General features: G+C 37.1%; 1 protein-coding gene across 1 annotated transcript in view; it reads right to left on the bottom strand.

Annotated features, from left to right (window-relative positions):
* Window positions 1-9,908, bottom strand: part of LOC118761173 — a 17,933-nt gene extending 8,025 nt beyond the window's left edge. Inside the window, exons 1-4 of the mRNA XM_036498896.1 lie at window positions 9,897-9,908; window positions 5,141-5,211; window positions 4,440-4,475; window positions 3,621-3,878 (exon numbers count right to left, since the gene is read on the bottom strand). Of these exons, the coding sequence (XP_036354789.1) occupies window positions 3,621-3,816 (196 nt within the window). The 5' untranslated portion in view covers window positions 3,817-3,878; window positions 4,440-4,475; window positions 5,141-5,211; window positions 9,897-9,908. The remainder of the gene's footprint in view (window positions 1-3,620; window positions 3,879-4,439; window positions 4,476-5,140; window positions 5,212-9,896) is intronic.
* Between the last annotated feature and the right edge of the window lie 9,329 nt (window positions 9,909-19,237).

The raw sequence follows: 19,237 nt of genomic DNA, 5'->3' as shown, positions 1-19,237 counted from the left end.
GCAAATGACAAACAGCTGGAAACACTATTAAAGACAGTTCATGGATTTACCAAAGAAATGGATATGAAATTTGGATTAGAAAAATGCGCCAAAGTAACCATGAAAAGAGGAAAACTAGTTAAGAGTAATAACATCACACTAGATAAAACCAATGAAATAAAAGAATTAGACCAAATCCAAACTTACAAATACTTAGGAATCCATGAACTAGATAAGACACAACACACACAAATGAAAGAGAAAATAAAAAAGAATATTATAGACGAGTTAGATCAATACTAAAAACAGAGCTCAATGCTAAAAACAAGATAAAAGGTATCAACACTTTGGCTGTCCCAATTATAAGTTACAGCTACAATATCCTTAACTGGACACGAAATGAACTGACCAAAATAGATAGGAAAACAAGAAAAATAATGACAGGATCTAGGATGCATCACCCAAAATCTGACATAGAAAGACTATATATACAACGTATAGAAGGTGGTAGAGGCCTTATACAGCTGGAAAACTACTATAAAATAACCACCATAGGACTGCAAAAATATCTACTTCAGATAGCGGCAAAACACAAACAAAACAAAAAACTGTTCTCAGTATTTAAGGAAGGTGACAAATACAAACAAGAAATCATAACACCTAATAAACATGAAGAAGAAGAAGAAGAAGAAGAGGAAGAAACAACAAAAGCTATAAAACAAATGAAATCCAAACTAAAAATAGAACAGCAACGAACCATGATAAAACGATGGCAAGAAAAGCCCCTTCATGGTAAATACTGGACTAAACTATACGCAAAAGAAATAGACAAAGAAAAATCCCAGCAATGGTTGAGAAGCTCAGGACTCAAAGCAGAAACAGAGGGACTTTTAATTGCAGCACAAGACCAAAGCCTCCCCACCAGAAATTACCAAAAACATGTAATGAAAAGAAATATAACAAGTAACTGCAGAATATGTGGAGATGGACAAGAAACAATAAATCATATTATCTCTAGCTGCCCAGTTCTGGCTAAGAAGGAATATATTCACAGACATGACTGAGTTGGAACCTACATACATTGGAAGCTATGCCAACATTATGGAATAACAACAGAAAAAAGATGGTATGGGCACATACCAGAAAAGGTCACAGAAAACGAGAAAGCAACCATACTCTGGGATATGCCGATATACACAGATAGAAAAATTAGGGCCAACAGACCAGATATAGTTGTCAGAGATCATGAAGAAAAAAATGCTTTCTAATTGATGTATCGATACCGGCAGATGACAACGTGTCTCTAAAAGAAATGGAGAAACTCTCAATTACAAAGACCTGGAAATAGAGGTAACTAGAATGTGGAATCTGAAAACAGAAACAATTCCTATCATAGTAGGTGCATTAGGCATGATAAAAAAATATTCAGACAAATACATAACAAAAACACCAGGACTTACAAACACATATAACATGCAGAAAATTGCACTACTAGGCACTGCACACATCCTACGCAGAACACTTTCCATACAATAACCATCAGAGCATCACAACAAATCACAGCACATACCCAAGGCACAGAGAGCTGCGCTCGGTAGTGAAGTGAAAGCACGCTATAAAAATAAAACTACTGAATAATAATAATAATAATAATAAAATAATAATAATAATAATAATAATAATAATAATAATGATGATGTTGATGATGATGATGATGATGATGATGATGATGGCAAAAAATGAGAATGGATACCTAGGCCAGAAAAATATTGAGCGATACCGATAAGCTGTACTTGTCCAAACGAAAGGGTGGGAGAGTTTTGATCAGTTGCCTGGACTGTACCGAAGCAGAAGAAAACAGCTTACGGTGGCATAAATAAATGTCGTAGTTTCCAAATTATTACAGGGTACCATGGCGAAGTGGAATTCACGTCTCTTTCTAAACCACAGTAATGGGATGAGCCAATCTAACAACATCAACATTGAACGAGACATCTCTCAAAGGTGACTCCTTCAACCCATTACTCTTTTGCATGCCATTGATCCCACTCTCAAACGAACTGTGTAACACCAGGTATGGGTTCGAAATGTATAATATTATAGTAAATCATCTGTTTTATATGAACGATCTGAATCTGTCTACAACTGGTAAAAAGAAAAAGAAAGAAAAAGGAGGAAAAAGAAAGAAAAGAGAAAAGAATAGAGAAGAATCAAACAATTTTGTGTAACTATGATGGAATTCTCCTGTCATTTTAGTCATTCCTCCAGGGCGCGATGTTAATAACACGCAAACAAAACATATTTCTTCTCATGCCTTTTGAGTACTGAAAGTGTAGCAAATTCAGAATATTTTCTGAGAATACGCACTTTCAAGTCTTTTTCAAAATTGCATCCGTTTGCAGCAAAATGTTCGGCAAGTTCTGTCGAACTACTGTCATTGTGCCTGACGTCATATCTGTGCCCATTAAATATTTTGTTTAATTGTTCTGTTGTACAACCAACATAAATCAAGTTGTCTTTCGTGCATTCTGCCGCATACACCAAATGGGAATCTCTACATGTCCCACCTTGTGTATAAATTATAGCATTTCTGCTGTGATTCCTGATGGAATTCACTTGACACATGTTGCACAATGAACAAGCTTTACCTCTCTTGTGGCTGTTTTTTAAGGAACAGCGTGCAGAAGAAGAGGTTAATAGTTCTCTTATATTCTTATCTCATCTAAAGACTACAATAGGTGGCTGAGGAAATATTTTTTCGAAACGAGGATAAGTTTCCGCAACATGCTGGTAACTTTCATGCAATACTTTTGAAATGCCGGCGAAATTTCGGTGTCAGTTAATTACTAAAGGAATTATATCACATATTGTACTAAAGTTGTTTGCTAAAATTATTCCTGAAAGTTAGACTTTCTTTGCTAATCTTAGCTATCTCATTTGCTATTTGCTTTTATCGTGATTCACTGTGACCGCGTTTGACATAATGGTGTACAAGAACATTTGCATGTTTCCAGAAATTCCCTATGTCTGTACAAATCTATTTTATCCGCAAAAATTGGATATTCGGATTTGACTGAATTATATGATGTGGATGATCAGATCTCTCTCTCTCTCTCTCTCTCTCTCTCTCTCTCTATCTATCTATTTATCAACCAACTAATCTATCTATCTATCTATCTATCTATCTATCTATCTATCTATCTATCTATCTACCTATCTACCTATCTATCTATCTATCTATCTATCTATCTATCTATCTATCTATCTATCTATCTATCTTCCCTATCTCTCTATCTCCCCCCTCTCTCTCTATCTATCTATCTATCTTTCAATCTATCTGTTCTGGGTTTCTAGCTGTCAATGATGACTTATAAAACCGTTCCCCTCTACTTAACTACAACAACAACAACTACTACTACTACTACTACTCTTGGTGATTTTGTGTCCCAATCCACAATTAAAATTTTCACTCTCTGAAACGAAATCTCTACAAATTATTTTTATCTACAGACACCATTCTACATTGACCAGAGAAATCGTTGAGACTTTTCAAATGCCGACAGTATTGTCTCTCTTTGGAATAAACCATAGAATACGAGTCAAGGAATGAAATAGACACAAAAAGATTCAAATTTGTTTACCGTCTGTATACTTGGTCGGCACAGATCTTCTCAACTGATAAAAATATGTATTAGTTGTTTGTATTAGTGCCTTCTCTGTTGCGTCATCTTCGTATAAAATACAGCTTGGACTTATCGCTCTGCTCACGAAGGATTTACATGTAGAAATTTCAAAACACCTCTTCGAACAGCTGGAGTCATCCACGTCAAGTGTCATCAATGTTTTACCTTCCTTGAGAAGGCAGTTTTCTACTTTCAAAAAATACTTCAGATATTCAACTGTAACAAAGCCAGGAAAATTAAACAACCAAAATACAAAGACAAAAATAAAAGATTGTGAATATAGATAATAATAAAAAAATTAAATATTAAATGTTTGACGATCAACATTGATATCTTTACCAGGAAGAAGGGATAAAGTTGTTACTACCATAGTGTAGGTACAAAGCATCTTGGAATATATTATCTGTTTAATCAAAATGAGTTTTTAAAGTTGTTTAATTAATTCTATTATTTAAATGATTCATATGCTATGTTCTATAATGTTTAAAGGTTGTCTGTTGTAAAGTTTGCCCCAATGTCAGCACTTGGTCAAATTTAACAAAATGCCTGCTAACTGACGAAAAATTGAATTTTAACCAGTAGAAATTATGTTAAGAATTGAATTCGTCATCATGCGGCTGTTTTTTATTGAACTCAGTTTTTAAAATTTTCTTTTCAACTAATTTACTTTGAGAAGGAAAATATTTTCCTACACTGAACTTATAAATTAAATGTTTGTGTAGCGATTTTCATAATGTTCACACATATAGGTCTATTTATTGATATAAATCTACTCACGTCCATTTCCAAGTGTCAATGAGATGTAGAAGAGAACTGCAACGAAAATTTATTTTGTAAAATATTTCATATTTCATATTCACGTTTAACATTCATTTACAAAGAATAAAGATGAAATGAATAGGAAAGAGAAGTGCTACAAGCATAATTCGATATCAAATACGACGATGACCACCACTACATCACCATAAAATTATCCATTGAAATAATGAGGGAGAGCGATAAATTGGAGAGGGATAGAAAGATAAACAAAAGGAGATGGAGAGGAGGAGTGAGAGTGAGATAAAGAGAGAGGAACAGAAATGGAAAAAGGAGAAGACGAAGAAAGAAAAGGAAATGCTATTTCAATTAAGACAAGAAGCATCAGTATTTCTTGGAAGAGAAAATTCTGGACACTTCAGAAAAGATTGTGAAAGTATTACGTATATAAGGAGCAGGGCAAAGAGTAGTGAACCAAAAAGTTTTTTAATTGATCGAAATTACGCAGGTATTGAAGAGAAAAACCCCACCTGAATGAATAATAACCATTGTCAAGAGATGGAAGGGAGAGAATTCCGAAATTGAAATTGATTACTAAATTTTAGTAAGTCTGGGGATAACTCCGGACATGTTTTAGTCTTATCAGATATTCGTTAGAAAATATACCCCAATATGTATTTAACCAGATCATAGAAAATAATTTTTGTGTGAAAATGACTCACTGAATAGGCATTGGTTTAAAATAATACGATGGAATATTTCGTAAGACTTCCTTCTGTATGCGGAACGTAGACTATACAAGTAAAAATATAATGAGATAGTTGACAACATAGTTTCTTGTGATTCATTCCTTGCCAAGAGCAATTTTTTTCCTGGAAAGGAATCTATCTTCACTGGAACATGTACCATCATTTGAAGACAAGAATGGATAAGAAGTAATAATAGTATGCATGAAACATGAGACTTTACAGCGACCTGACCACAATCAACTTGGGAATGACAGATAAAGATATCAAGGAAAAGAATAGAACAATAATATCAAGATCTTTTTGTCTTTCAATTTAATCGTACATCTCAAATAATCCTATTCTCTGCATACAAAACATTCCTTGTATAATCACCAGACAATAAAATATTTACATTTTACACAACCCATACTGTAAAGAATCACAACGAAGCAATGTATCACAACACATTCTCTAGACATTAACTGATCTAATAAAATAGTAGACAGCATATATTCATCTATATCCGAGAGAATAAAATATGAATAAAAACCTCTCAAATGAAATACACCCAAGGATATATTCATGCATATATTATATATATATATATATATATATATATATATATATATATGTGTGTGTGTGTGTGAGTGTGTGTGTGTGTGTGTGTGTGTATGTGTGTGCGTGCGTGTGTGTGTGCGTGTGTATACACACATATATATATAGAGAGAGAGAGAACAGAGAGAGACAGCGAGAGAGAGAGAAAGAACGGGAGAGAGAAAGAGGGATAGAGAGGGAGAGGGAGAGGGTGCAATATGTAAATTGTTGCCATTTTATATTTTAAATTTCGCGTAGCTGCATTCTTTGTTTTTGTATTTTGTCGACTACACAGTATAGTAGAGACAGTTGGGCACCGTCTGTAAGAAAAACAACACAATGACGCGATTCACGCTGCCAGAAATTTGGAAATGACATACCGTACTGCTTGGCATTCGCACCGGAAGTTCCAATACGAACATTTAAGAATGTTTGGGTGTCAATCTGAGGACAGTGCAATCTGAGGACATGTACCAAGAGAGATAAAAATCAAACATACTGTGAACATCATGGTTTTTGGAGTGATCATTAGTGATTGCGAAGTTATACCTCCAGTCATCTTCTCACACGGCCTCTGATTCAACACGAAGGCCTGGAGGAGGTAGTGCTGTCCTGGGTCAAGAGGTTGGCTGCCGAGAGACCCCTATTACTGTCAGACAATTTCTGCAACCACATCATCGCTAACGTCTGGCCACCTTACTCTCCAGACTGCAACCCCTTGATTATTAAGTGTGAGGTGCAGTTGAGCGAGAGACGAACAAAACTTCTTGTGACACCAAGCCCGAAGTTATAAGAATGTACATGTATATGTACATATAAAAAAAAAACGTGTGAAAAACTGTAAAAAGTGTATGAAGAAAAACATATGAAGAAAATATAAATGTATATAGCGAGGCGATTGAAAATAATATACTAGGTAGACTGTTAAATTTTAAGTGAATCCGGGATACATCCGGCGTCAAGTCCCAAAGAAAAAGGAATCCAAAATAATGTAAGAATAAATCCACGTCTACGGCCGTTTCAAGAGCCACTGCCACGATCCATTACACATTAAAACACCAAACCGGCAGCGGCCCCTTCATCAGGAAAAAAATCTTCATCAGAGAAGTTTCCCGTTCTGAGGATCCATCATTCTACGGTATGAATTTATGGGGATGATTTGAAGTTGTGTGACCATTTATGTTGTTTATTTTCAACCACTAACTTTGTTTTTTTTACACATATATATGTATATACATAGATACATATATACATACTTACATACATACACAGACATAACAGAAGTAAATAGACACCTTTACAATCATTGAAATTTATTCAAATCTGAAATAATACATACAAATTATTTAATAATTTTCATAATGTGAATATCTACTACTTAGTAGACATGCCCTATGCATTTTTCAATGCAAAGCCCCTATTAGGCATCTTACTGATTAGATGACGAATATTCTCTTGCAAAATTTCTTGCCAAGTTTCATGCAGTAATCTCAAAAGTTCTGGCTTTGATGATGCTTTCTTGTTATTTTTATGAAGTGTCTTGTCCATTATGTCCCAGAAATGTTCATTAGAGTTCATATCTGGTGACTGGCTTGGTCATGGAAGCTTTTTAATGCCATTCTCATCTCATTTTAGCTGTGTGACAAGGAGCCCTATCTTTCATAAATAGTCTTCTTTGATCATTTCACAACTGAAGAAGATTGGAAGGTGTCCTTTCTGCAATGTGAACATAAATTTTTCTGAGTTTATCTTTCTCTCACACTCCACCAACTCTGATCAATCATTGCTCCAAATTGCTCCCCAGATCATCACAGAATAGCTGCCGTGTTTCTTGGCCGGAATCTTTTCACATTAAAGTTTTGATCACAGAGTCTCCAGACCGACACTCGACCACTGTCAGGAAATACAGCAATCTAGACTCATCAGAGACTATTGCAGTGTCCCAAAATTCTAGTGGCCTCTCTACCATCTCACTGGCCCAATCTTTTATCCGCTTGGTGTTGGCTGCTCGAAGAAGTGGTTTCCTTCTTGTTGCTCTGCCATAGTAACCAAGTTTGTGGAGATACCTGATAGCTGTTCTGGGACTAACATAACTTATTCTGCTATGGTAGAGGCCTAGCAACGAGAATTATCCCCCACAATTCTCTTAGCAAAGAGAAGGGTCTTGTCAGAAGGCTCTGGTTAATCTTCGCGAAGTGAAGTGGATTCCTTCCTCTATCTGGTGAATTGCATATTCACTATATCAACCGTAGAAAGCGGGAGCCCAAGTTCTTCTGTGATTTTACGCTATGTCTACCTTCGGAATGACCCTCAATAGGCCTCTTTGAAATTCAGACAGTTCCAAGGCATTTTTTGTACATGACATGATTAAACGGTCTCGTATAAAACATGACACAAAAATGTCAATTAATAAAAAATATAAACATTTCCTAGTTAGGATAAACATAGAGCAATATTTTATATGGGACGTCTATTTACTTCTCTCATGTCTGTGTAGATGTATAATTGAATAAGTCGGAGTCAAGAGGAAGGAGTATAGAAGAACATTTATTTGTAAACCCTACAATTGTTTCCACGAAACGTAGTCGTCCATGTTGGCAGGTATTTGGTTATGCAAACGTTGCTCTGCATTGAGAGATCTTGTTGTGTCAACGGGTCGTCTGCATGTAACATTATTAAGATATGGCCACATGACAATCGTTCCTTGTGATACTCAGTGGTGAATAAATGAGCAACAACTCTAAAATCATACATACATACATACATACATACATACATACATACATATTTATATAAGTGGAGTCTCAGTTGTGATGGCTAAAATATTATATAATCAAAAACATGATATATTAAAGATAAAATGAGACGCTTACATACAAATAATTTGAAAAAACTATTCCTCCTCAACATCCCGTCTGTTTTCTAGGTAGAAATGGCTGTCAAGAACGAGATGTTACTACTTCAAATCTATCTTCTTGATGAAGGATAATCATTATATGAACTTCGTATCGATTTATCGCTATTAGCTGGCATTTTATTCCTCAAGTGAAGTGTTTGTATCTATTCAATACACCTTATAAAGATATTCCGGATGAAAAGGTATTGACTTAACGCTTGAGATGGCATAAGATCACCAGATGATACATACATACATACATTTATATATATATATATATATATATATATATATAATATATATATATATATATATATATATATCAGTAACAATATAGGGTGAAATTAATTAATTTAGAATAATTATTAATTACACCAAGTAGATTTCGGCATGTAAAAGCCTCATTCGAGGAAAGTTTAAGTAATACTAAGCAATTAAGGGTTTAGCAACGAATTGCCTCACCACACACCGAATTTAGAAATAGCAGTCAAAGAGTTATAGCTATTCTTTCTACTAAAAGGGAGATCTCAGTAAAAACACAGCACTTGAAAGGCAAACACAGACAGGTAAGAGAGAATGAAATGACGGCAATCTATCATATAATTTTAAGTCACCTACGGACGTACGTTTCGAAATTAAGTTTTAGGAAAGCATAAGAATTAGATAATTATATCTTACCCAACTTCTTTTCTCATCAGCGTAGGACACTACAATTATGAATAATTGTATATTAAATTTCGAGAAACTAGAAGGCATCATCTCAACTCAGTATCAGAGCGAGCTAAAGCCGTTACCAGTACCACCAAATTCAAAGTGTGAATGAAAGTTTGTGTCACCAGCCCCTTCCCACCCGCGTGTAGCCAAGACAAGATGCTGTGGTCATTACTGAGATGAAATATGGTTATCAGTAACAATATAGGGTGAAATTAATTAATTTGGAATAATTATTAATTAAACCAAGTAGATTTCGGCATGTAAAAGCCTCATTCGAGGAAAGTTTAAGTAATACTAAGCAATTAAGGGTTTAGCAACAAATTGCCTCACCACACACCGAATTTAGAAATAGCAGTCAAAGAGTTATAGCTATTCTTTCTACTAAAAGGGAGATCTCAGTAAAAACACAGCACTTGAAAGGCAAACACAGACAGGTAAGAGAGAATGAAATGACGGCAATCTATCATACAATTTTAAGTCACCTACGGACGTACGTTTCGAAATTACGTTTTAGGAAAGCATAAGAATTAGATAATTATATCTTACCCAACTTCTTTTCTCATCAGCGTAGGACACAAACTTTCATCCACAGAAAAGAAGTTGGGTAAGATATAATTATCTAATTCTTATGCTTTCCTAAAACTTAATTTCGAAACGTACGTCCGTAGGTGACTTAAAATTGTATGATAGATTGCCGTTATTTCATTCTCTCTTACCTGTCTGTGTTTGCCTTTCAAGTGCTGTGTTTTTACTGAGATCTCCCTTTTAGTAGAAAGAATAGCTATAACTCTTTGACTGCTATTTCTAAATTCGGTGTGTGGTGAGGCAATTCGTTGCTATATATATATATATATATACATATGTATGGTTGTGTGTCTATGTGCGTGCGTGCATGTGAATGTATGTGTGTTTGCTTACACGTACGTACTACACACAAGCGAAAAATACCAAAAATTTTGTCAAAACAATTAAAGCAACCATTGATAAATTTCGTATCTAAAGACTTTGGAGTTAAAATTTTTTTTTTTTAATTCCAATAATTCTTAAATGTAACATTTCCCGCTGTGAGTTGAAAAAATGGGTCGCACTCATTTATAAAGTATATTTCCACTTGTGTTTTTTTAAAACAATGACAGCTATTTCATCATAACTTATATCGTACACCATCAGCTGTTTTAAGATCATCAAAAAGTGCGAGCTTCTTCAAAATATGACAATAACAATCTCAGATAAAATATTTCTTCTTGCTTTGGACTTGGAAACTAAAGTCTTGAAATAATTCTCTCTACTCATCTCTCGTGTAGTTTCCAAACAGTCATCCCTTTGTCACACACATAATGATAAGGAATATCAATATGCAACCGGCGTCTTGTATTTCTGTATCATTTACTAAGGACAAACCATGATGGCAGCGGTGTGTTACGACGGGCAGCTCTGTCTCTCTCTAACGCTTCGTTCTCATTACCTTCTCTGAAAAAGACGGATTCTTGTTGAAAATGCACTGGCAGCCAGTATAATAGCATGGGATTTGTTATGTATTCTGTTTTCGTGCAAGCGCGACATCACTCCAGGTGCACTCACATGTCTCCCATGAAAATGCCGTTTTACTTCATCCTGTACAACTTCACTGTCCATCTTCCTTCATCGCAAACAATCTGATCTATTCTCAACGGGTCATCTGCATGTAATATTATCAAGATATGGCCACATGGTGATCGTTTCTTCTGATACTCATGGATGGGCAAATGAGTAAGCAACTCCATCGAAAACGTGTCTCGTTTTAACATCATTCAAAAGTTATTTTAGTTTCAGTTTGAAATACCTTGCTCCCAGATCATGAAATAAGTTATCCTTAATTTCTGGTCAATTTGAATTAAATGTTATAAAATGAAAATATCAGACGAGCCATGTTAACTTACTAAAGCCATTGCCTCGTAATACCGTTCTCGCATGTTTCTTGGAAATTCTTGGAATGAAGCGAGGAGAATAAGCGCGTGTGTCCAGCCTGAAAACCAGAATCATACGCACCGTTATTTAAATGAACAGCTGAGCTTCTGTAAAGTTTCACGTTCAATATTTGTTGTTGGTTTCTGAATTTGTAAGCAGAAGTCTATTGCGCAAAGATCTTTTCTTTTTCTTTAATTAAAGTATTGCCGTCAGCGGCACGGGCAGGTGCAATCGGGCAGTGCGAAGGACCGAAGATATGTTTAATCGAGTTGTAGAATTCGCAAGATTTATTTTCGTCAGCCAAACATTGGATCTTTTCGGAGTTGCGGAGCCACCAGACATTTTGTGCTTCAGAAACCACTTTGAGGCTAAGGTACAAGAATTTGTGAGGTGGGCGTTATGAGCATGGTTCTTCGTCTACAAAAGAGTTTGGATGATGTCTGCAGATTCATTAAACAAATCAAGGTTCTTCATGTGGGTTTTTCCAAGAGTGGATTCAGTAGTTTGTCAAATGATGGACATGGCAGAGTCCCAGAGTGAATTGAATTCATTCTGTTCGACCTCGATTTGTTCAATATAATTCTCAATGTTTTTTCCATATTGCGATGGAGCTCTTTTGGAACTGAAAGAGCTGGAAGAAGTGGGAAGGCAGTAGCGAGGTTTTCTTGAAGCTTATCTTGTTTCGTTGTACTGGAAAAACAGGCCACATTGAGTATGGGAAACACTTTGCTTTTCGTGGCAGGAGGGCGGATCTGAGGACACATACATGCGGTGATCGGTCCAACATTCTGCATCACGCATATATTTGATATGGAGGACAACTTTCTGATCATGTTCACGAACGCTCACGTAATCGAGGAGATGCCACATCTTGGAACGAAGATGTCTCCAGTAGAACTTGTATTTATTGGGCTGCTGAAAAATGGTCTTCGTAATCACGAGATTGTGCTCGGCACACAGGCGCAAAAGGTGAAGACCATTGGTATTCATTTTGCCCATCCCATGAGAACCGAGATCTCTGGGCCAGATGTTTACATTGAAACCGACTCTATCACTGAAATCTCCAAGAATACCTTTGTCTGTGCGACGTAACCTTCTCTTAACCGAGTTAAGAGACTCGTAGAAGGTATCTTTCGTGTCTTTAATAGTCTCTAATATTGGGGAATAGACACTGAAGATAGTGGCGTGCACTTTGTTACTGAGGAGAATTCGGAAAGTCATCAGCCTTTCACTTATATCGGTTGCAATCGAAGAGATGTTCTCCAGTAATGACGAACGGACAGTAAATCCAACACCATGAATTCTATTATTGCATTGAGGAAGGCCTTTCCAGAAGTATATGTATCCCAGTGAGAAAGCATTCATCAGGAAATCTTGTTTCGCTGAGTGCAGTGATATCCACATTGTATCGTTTGAGTTCAGAGGCGATGAGCGTGGCCCCAACGTGGTCATCATGGTGTATCAAGGTTCGTATGTTGCAGGTAGCAAAAATGAGAGGATTTTCCTTTTAATCATCGAGTACAGTGTGGAATGGCCTACCAGGTGCGATTTCCTGGCCAGGCGAAAAAGGATTGGCGTCTTTTAGACCACATTTCATAGGCCTCTCTTCAGCTGAGGCAGGCGGTGCTAGTCCTTAAAAGGTCCACCTGGTCAAGCAGGTAGAACACGAATCGATGTGCAGTCCCAGGGTAACATCGAGTCGGCCGTATTGCCTGCGTCACCCATGTGCAGGATCCAGACTAAGGGCTTATAACATCATACAGTTCTTGCTCCCGTCATCTGTTGCTCGTTGCCGAAGGACTTAATTGGGGAGAAGTTGAGATAAGTGGTGTGAGAACAAAACTTGCGCAGCGGAGTTGATTAGGGTGGTAATGGGGGGAGGGGGGCGGTCCCATTCGCACGCACTTCACTCTTTCTAACCTCGATCCAAGACTCCTTCATTGAAATTTCAACATCATCAACAGGGTATTTTTGTATGTATGTATGTATGTATGTATGTATGTATGTATGTATGTATGTATGTATGTATGTATGTATGCATGTATGGATGTGCAGATTTGTATGTTTTATGTATGTAATCTCATGCATATAGTTGCACGTCTGGATATGCTCATATATATTTAAATGATAAACTTCTGGAAAGTTTTACAAATTTTTACAGTTCCAGTGATGGATTGGATCTGTAGCCTTCGAACTAGCTTTCTCTTTTCTGGTTTTGAGAAGCCTAAATATCTCAAGAATGGTATTTAGGCAGTGTAATACATATACCGGTTTCCCAGTAATTACAGATATAAACTTGAACTTGTAATCTGGATTGTCAATAGTTCTCAATAGTTCAACGCAGATTTCTCAATAGTTCAACGTAGGTATTCTCTTTTTCACTATCTTTAGCTTTATGTTAACATCTGCTGGGCAGCTAACTTCCTCACTTGTGCAGTCTCTCTTCTCTATCCCAAGCCTTTATATCAGGTCTGGTGTGCTTACATTTTATTGAGGTCTTCCCTGATACATTTCACCAGTATTCCTTTACATTTTTATTGTTAGTGGCTATGGCTTCTACCATGGCTTGCGGTTCTTATTTCTTTGTCCTCGGGATTATCCTTCCGACGGATTTCATTGTAGAGTATTCTAGCTACAACACCATGTCTCATCGATAGATAATATCGTGATGACATTTTCGGACAATTGCTTATGATATGCGTGGCATCTTCAGTATGAACTCCACAAAGTCTGCATCGCTTGTCACAACTTACAGTTTTTCTTGCATCTCTATCTCTTTATGTATCAGGTACTTGGTTGATATTTCCTGTTCCTGGTTTGCAAACGCATACCCTTGAAAGTGGGAGGTAGTAATCCGGCAACAAATCCATGATAAACTTCTTTGGTGATCGAGGTTACTATCATCACGGAGCTTTCTACTGACATATCCATGCAAAGTCTTCTGTTCATATAGGTTCTTCCTTTCATCTGATGATATGCTGCGGTAGAGTCGTGCGACTTCTTTGGGCATGTATTCTAGGTTATCAGACAAAGAGCGTTGCTCGAGGAGCTGCCTTCCAAGTCTTATGAGGCTATCAGCCTCTCGTATGCAAGCTTGGTCAAGGGATGCACTTCGACACTTGATAGCTAGAAAATGTTGCCGAAGGGAAATGATGCGACATTCAAAGGCATTTTGGATCGATGTTTAGCCTCGTATGGTATGACTGTATGTATGAATCCGTAAAAAAAAAACATGCGCATCAGTCAGAAAATTGTTAATAACCTGTGAATTGAACAAAAGTAACTTATGCCTTTTTTCTTTTTGTTTCACGAGTTGTACAAAAACTTCCTTGTTAGTTTAACTGTGTAAATTTAAAATCAATGTTACGTAGTTAAAATCTGAATTACCTCCCTTTACATTGAAGCCGGAGTTATTTCCCTTGCAGAGGAAGTTAGATTCACTAAGGGAGATAACTGAAGGTAATTAAAAGTTTTCCGAAAACGTTTCCATTGCGTTCATATGTATATGTTTAACTAAGGGTGGCGTGCTAGCAGAATCGTTAGCACGCCGGGTAAAATGCTTTGCGGTATTTCATTTGTCTTCATATTCTGAGTTCAAATTCTGCCGCGGTCGACTTTGCATTTCATCCTCTCGGGATTGATTAAATAAGTATCACTTACGCGCTCGGGTCGATGTAATCGGCTTAAACCCTTCCCCCAAATTTGATACCTTGTATAGATGCTTCACTAAATGTCATATAGATGCTTGAGTAAATATATCTTTGCGAAGTCTTTGTTAATTTTTTAAAATAATAATTATTAAAAAAATAATTGAAAAAAAAAAAGGAAAAGGATACGTGTTCATTTTCTGTCCAGTGTTTACTTGAGTTTAATTACACTGGGCTAAAAAGAAAGAAAAATTGTCATACTATTTAAACATTTTGAGCTGATTTAGAGTAACTTGAAGGTGCTGAATCCCAATGTGACATCAGTTTTCAGACAGCACGTGTAGAATTTTTACTTATTCAAAGCATCAGATTTTCCAACCAATTGATAATATTGACAAAGTAGTAGGCTATTTGCTTTCGATTTTCATTCATAAACTTATCAGTGAAACAAAGTTAAGTGCTATCAGAAGAAAATGTAGGATACCTGTTAAATTGCTACAAAAGATGAGAATTCATTTTACTTCGTTATCGCTGTAATTATAGTAAAGTTGTCCTCACGGTAGGCTATTATAGTAAACCACACACACTCACTTTTCTTGATAACTGCAGGACATAACAAAGGACATCAAATAGGGAGCCAGGTTATATGAAAAGTAGTTTTGTTATTTATTAAAGTGATCAATGTTTGAAATTTAGAGATGGAAAAAACTGTTTCATGATAGCCATACTTTCAGTACATTCTATAATTTTAATTTTTTTTTTTTTTTTTTTGAGAAATATATTTTGATGATTTACATTTTATATTTTATATTTTAGTTAACTGATAGGCTTCTTTGAGTGTTGATTTAGGTTATTACTGTATGTACTTATGATGAGCAGAAACATTTGTGTTAATCACCCGAACAGCTTTTGTTAAGTGTGTGGAAAATTTGCACCAAAAGATCAGAGAAATATGCTTACAAAGAAATTTTTAAATGCTTACAAGTTTTGCTTTGGGTGCAAAGTTGGGTATCAAGGTAAACTGTGGGGGCCTCATGTTTGTTACAAAATCTGCTCTATAGCACTAACCCAATGGCTGAATGGTAAATGGAAAAGTATGCCATTTGCATTACCAATGATATGGCGCGAACCAACAAACCACTATACCGATTGTTATTTCTGCTTAACTAACATCACAGGTTTCTCAAAGAAGAACAAATCCAAGATTATTTATCCAGATTGCCCTTCAGCTTTAATATCAGTTGCTCATAGTGCTGAAAATATTTAAATTCCAGAACCTCTTTCATCTTTTGACAAAGATAGTTTAAGTGAAGAAAGCACTGCATCTACTTCAATTGAAGTCGTGCCTAGTGATGCAGCACATCCCTGTGATGAACCAGGATCTTCAAAAATGTTCCTTATTTATTAAGTCAACTTGAGTTAAATGATTTAGTTAAAGACTTGGGTTTAACAAAAGAAAAGTCAGAACTACTTAGCTCCAGGTTGAAACAATGGGATCTTTAACACGATGATGTATAATGCTCGTATTTTCGAAAACTGCATACAGAATTACATGGATTTTTTACGGAGAAAGACGGTATTTGTTTTTGTTTTGATGTTGAAGGACTCCTGCGTGAGGTGGGGTACAGCCATAATCCTGAAGAATGGAAACTCTTCAAAGATTCCAGAAAAGCAAGCTTAAAAGCTGCTTTGCTGCATAATAGCAATCAAAAACTTTCAATACCACTAGCACATACTGTAGGATTAAAGGAAACTTATGAATCAAGGGATAAAATTTTGCACTTGATTAAGCATTCTGAACACAAGTGGAAAATATGCGGGGACTCGAAAGTTATTGGTTTGCTTCTTGGGTTGCAAATGGAGTATACAACGCATCAGTGTTTTTTGTGCTTTTGGACAAGCAGAGATGACAAGCATCGCTTTGATCAAAAAGAGTGGCCAAAGAGAAGTGATTTCACTCCAGGGAAATACAACGTTAAATATATCTCTTTAGTTGACTCGCAGAAAATTTATCTTCCCCCTTTACACATTAAAGTTGGCTTATTTAAGAATTTTGTTAAGGCCATAAATGAAGGCGGTGTAGGATTCAAATATCTCAGGGAAAAATTTGTTTCTAGTAAGAGTGAAGCTAAGATCAAAGCTAGTGTTTTTAATGGACCAGAAATTCGCACACTAATCTGTGATGAACTTTTTCAAGAAAAATTAAACCCAGTAGAGAAAGCTGCTTGGGAAAATGTTTCTCTTCGCATTTTTAAAAAAATTGTCTCTTTTACTTGATTCAGTAATTTGACTGCGGCCATGCTGGAGGACCGCCTTTAGTCGAGCAAATCGACCCCAGGACTTATTCTTTGTACGCCTAATAATTATTCTATCGGTCTTTTGCCGAACCGCTAAGTTACGGAGACGTAAACACACCAGCATCGGTTGTCAAGCGAGGTTGGTGGGACAAACACAGACACACAAACATATACACACACACACAAATACACACACATATATATATATATACATATATACGACGTGCTTTCTTTCCGTTTCCGTCTACCAAATCCACTCACAAGGCTTTGTTCGGCCCGAGGCTATAGTAGAAGATACTTGCCCAAGGTGCCATGCGGTGGGACTGAATCCGGAACCATGTGTTTGGTGAGCAAGCTACTTTATTTAAAAAATTTTGCCATAAAGGCATGATATAGAGTAGCTTGCGGGCTGGACAAAGACATTGACGAGGTGAATGATGAAAAGGATGATATTAATAGGAGAAGACAAAAAACGCCCGCCTGTTTTTGCTTCTCTAAAACATAATTCTCTCGTTTTTTTTAACAGAAAAAGACAAAACGAGGTAATGAACCTCTTACTTCAGTTTTACAATTTTTGGACTAATAGTCCATTTAAGAATTGGGGCGTTAAGCCTCTTAAACACAATAACATGCAATAATCATTAAACATTATACAATAAACATTATAACACTGAGTCTTTTCAACCACATGTCACTATTCCTCACCAACATCGCTTGTGCCCATATACTCCGCCATCCCCCACGCCTCATTCAAGACCAAGGCGGGATCCGCCCGGCCACAAGCGTTATTCCTCATTCAGTCCCTGCAGCATATACGTCACGGGCAACGTTATGAGCTCCACAGCTATCTACGGAGGGCATTCGGGATCCTGTGTGAAGGTTAAAGGTACTCCCTTATGGTGCTTTTCCAACACCTCTTCAATCTCTCCTCCTCTGTAGAAGAAGACCAATAGTTCCTCTTCCTCTGAGTTCGAGGTAGTCAATTCTACCGCTGGGGGCACAATTGCTCCCAACGGCGTCTCTTACCCTGCCGGAGGCACAACCCCTACCGGCAAGGTTCCGGGACATTTTGGTTCTATGTCACCGACTGCCAGCAATGTCCCATTTCTCTTCCTCTTCCTATTTTTTCCTCTCAACTAAGGGAGGGTGCGTCTCCTCCGTGACCGAGAGATTCGCCTCGCCTCCCTCATCTCTAGGATCCTTTGTTGAGCACCCATTGTTGCTCACCTTCTTCCTCTAGCGGCCCTTCTTTGAGGAGTCCTCCGTCTCCTCGGCTGTCTTCGTTCCTTCTACAGAGATCTCCAGGACTTTGCTTTATTCCCGAGGACAGCTTTTCTTTATATGGCTTGGCTCCAGGCACCGATGACACCTGGGAAAGGGGCGACCCCAAGAATCACCAGGTACCTGCACCCGGCCATTTTCAAAAAATCTGGCATAACCAGATTCATGGCTGATTGGGCCCACAGGGTCAAAACAGCTTTTGACCCAACCCAATCATACGTAGGAAGAATTTTCACATTGAGGAGCCTGGCTCCGCTGCTACCCAGACCCCGACGGATAGTATCCTCTATCCATTGAGGTTCAATTCAGGGTGGCAAACCACAAACCCAAGCCTTCATCAATTTTTTCCCACAATAAGTGGGAAGAAACAAAATTTCTTTACCCTCAAAGGGCTGGCTCGCAAAACTGCGAGTTTTCTCTGGAGTGTCAAACAGCAACCACACCGTTGCATATTTGACGCCCCTAGAGATATACTTAATGGATAGCATATGTTCCACCAACTCCTGCTCATTCATCTGCTTGGAGATGACGGCAATGGTGTCGAGAACCTTCGAATACGTTCTCAACACCACCGTCCTTCCCTCTTGCTGTCTGAACCACTCCTTAGGTGGGACAATCTCCCACTCTACAATCTTATCCGTATTTTTTGCCATGTTTTAAAATAAAAAGTAAAAAGTCCCCAAAATAGTTCACAAATTTCAAAAAGAAAAGTGAG

This window comes from Octopus sinensis, unplaced genomic scaffold, assembly GCF_006345805.1.
Source record: "Octopus sinensis unplaced genomic scaffold, ASM634580v1 Contig10120, whole genome shotgun sequence".
Classification (NCBI taxonomy): domain Eukaryota; kingdom Metazoa; phylum Mollusca; class Cephalopoda; order Octopoda; family Octopodidae; genus Octopus; species Octopus sinensis.
Note: the sequence above shows the minus strand (reverse complement) of the source record. Positions and strands in the feature narration are given on the sequence as shown.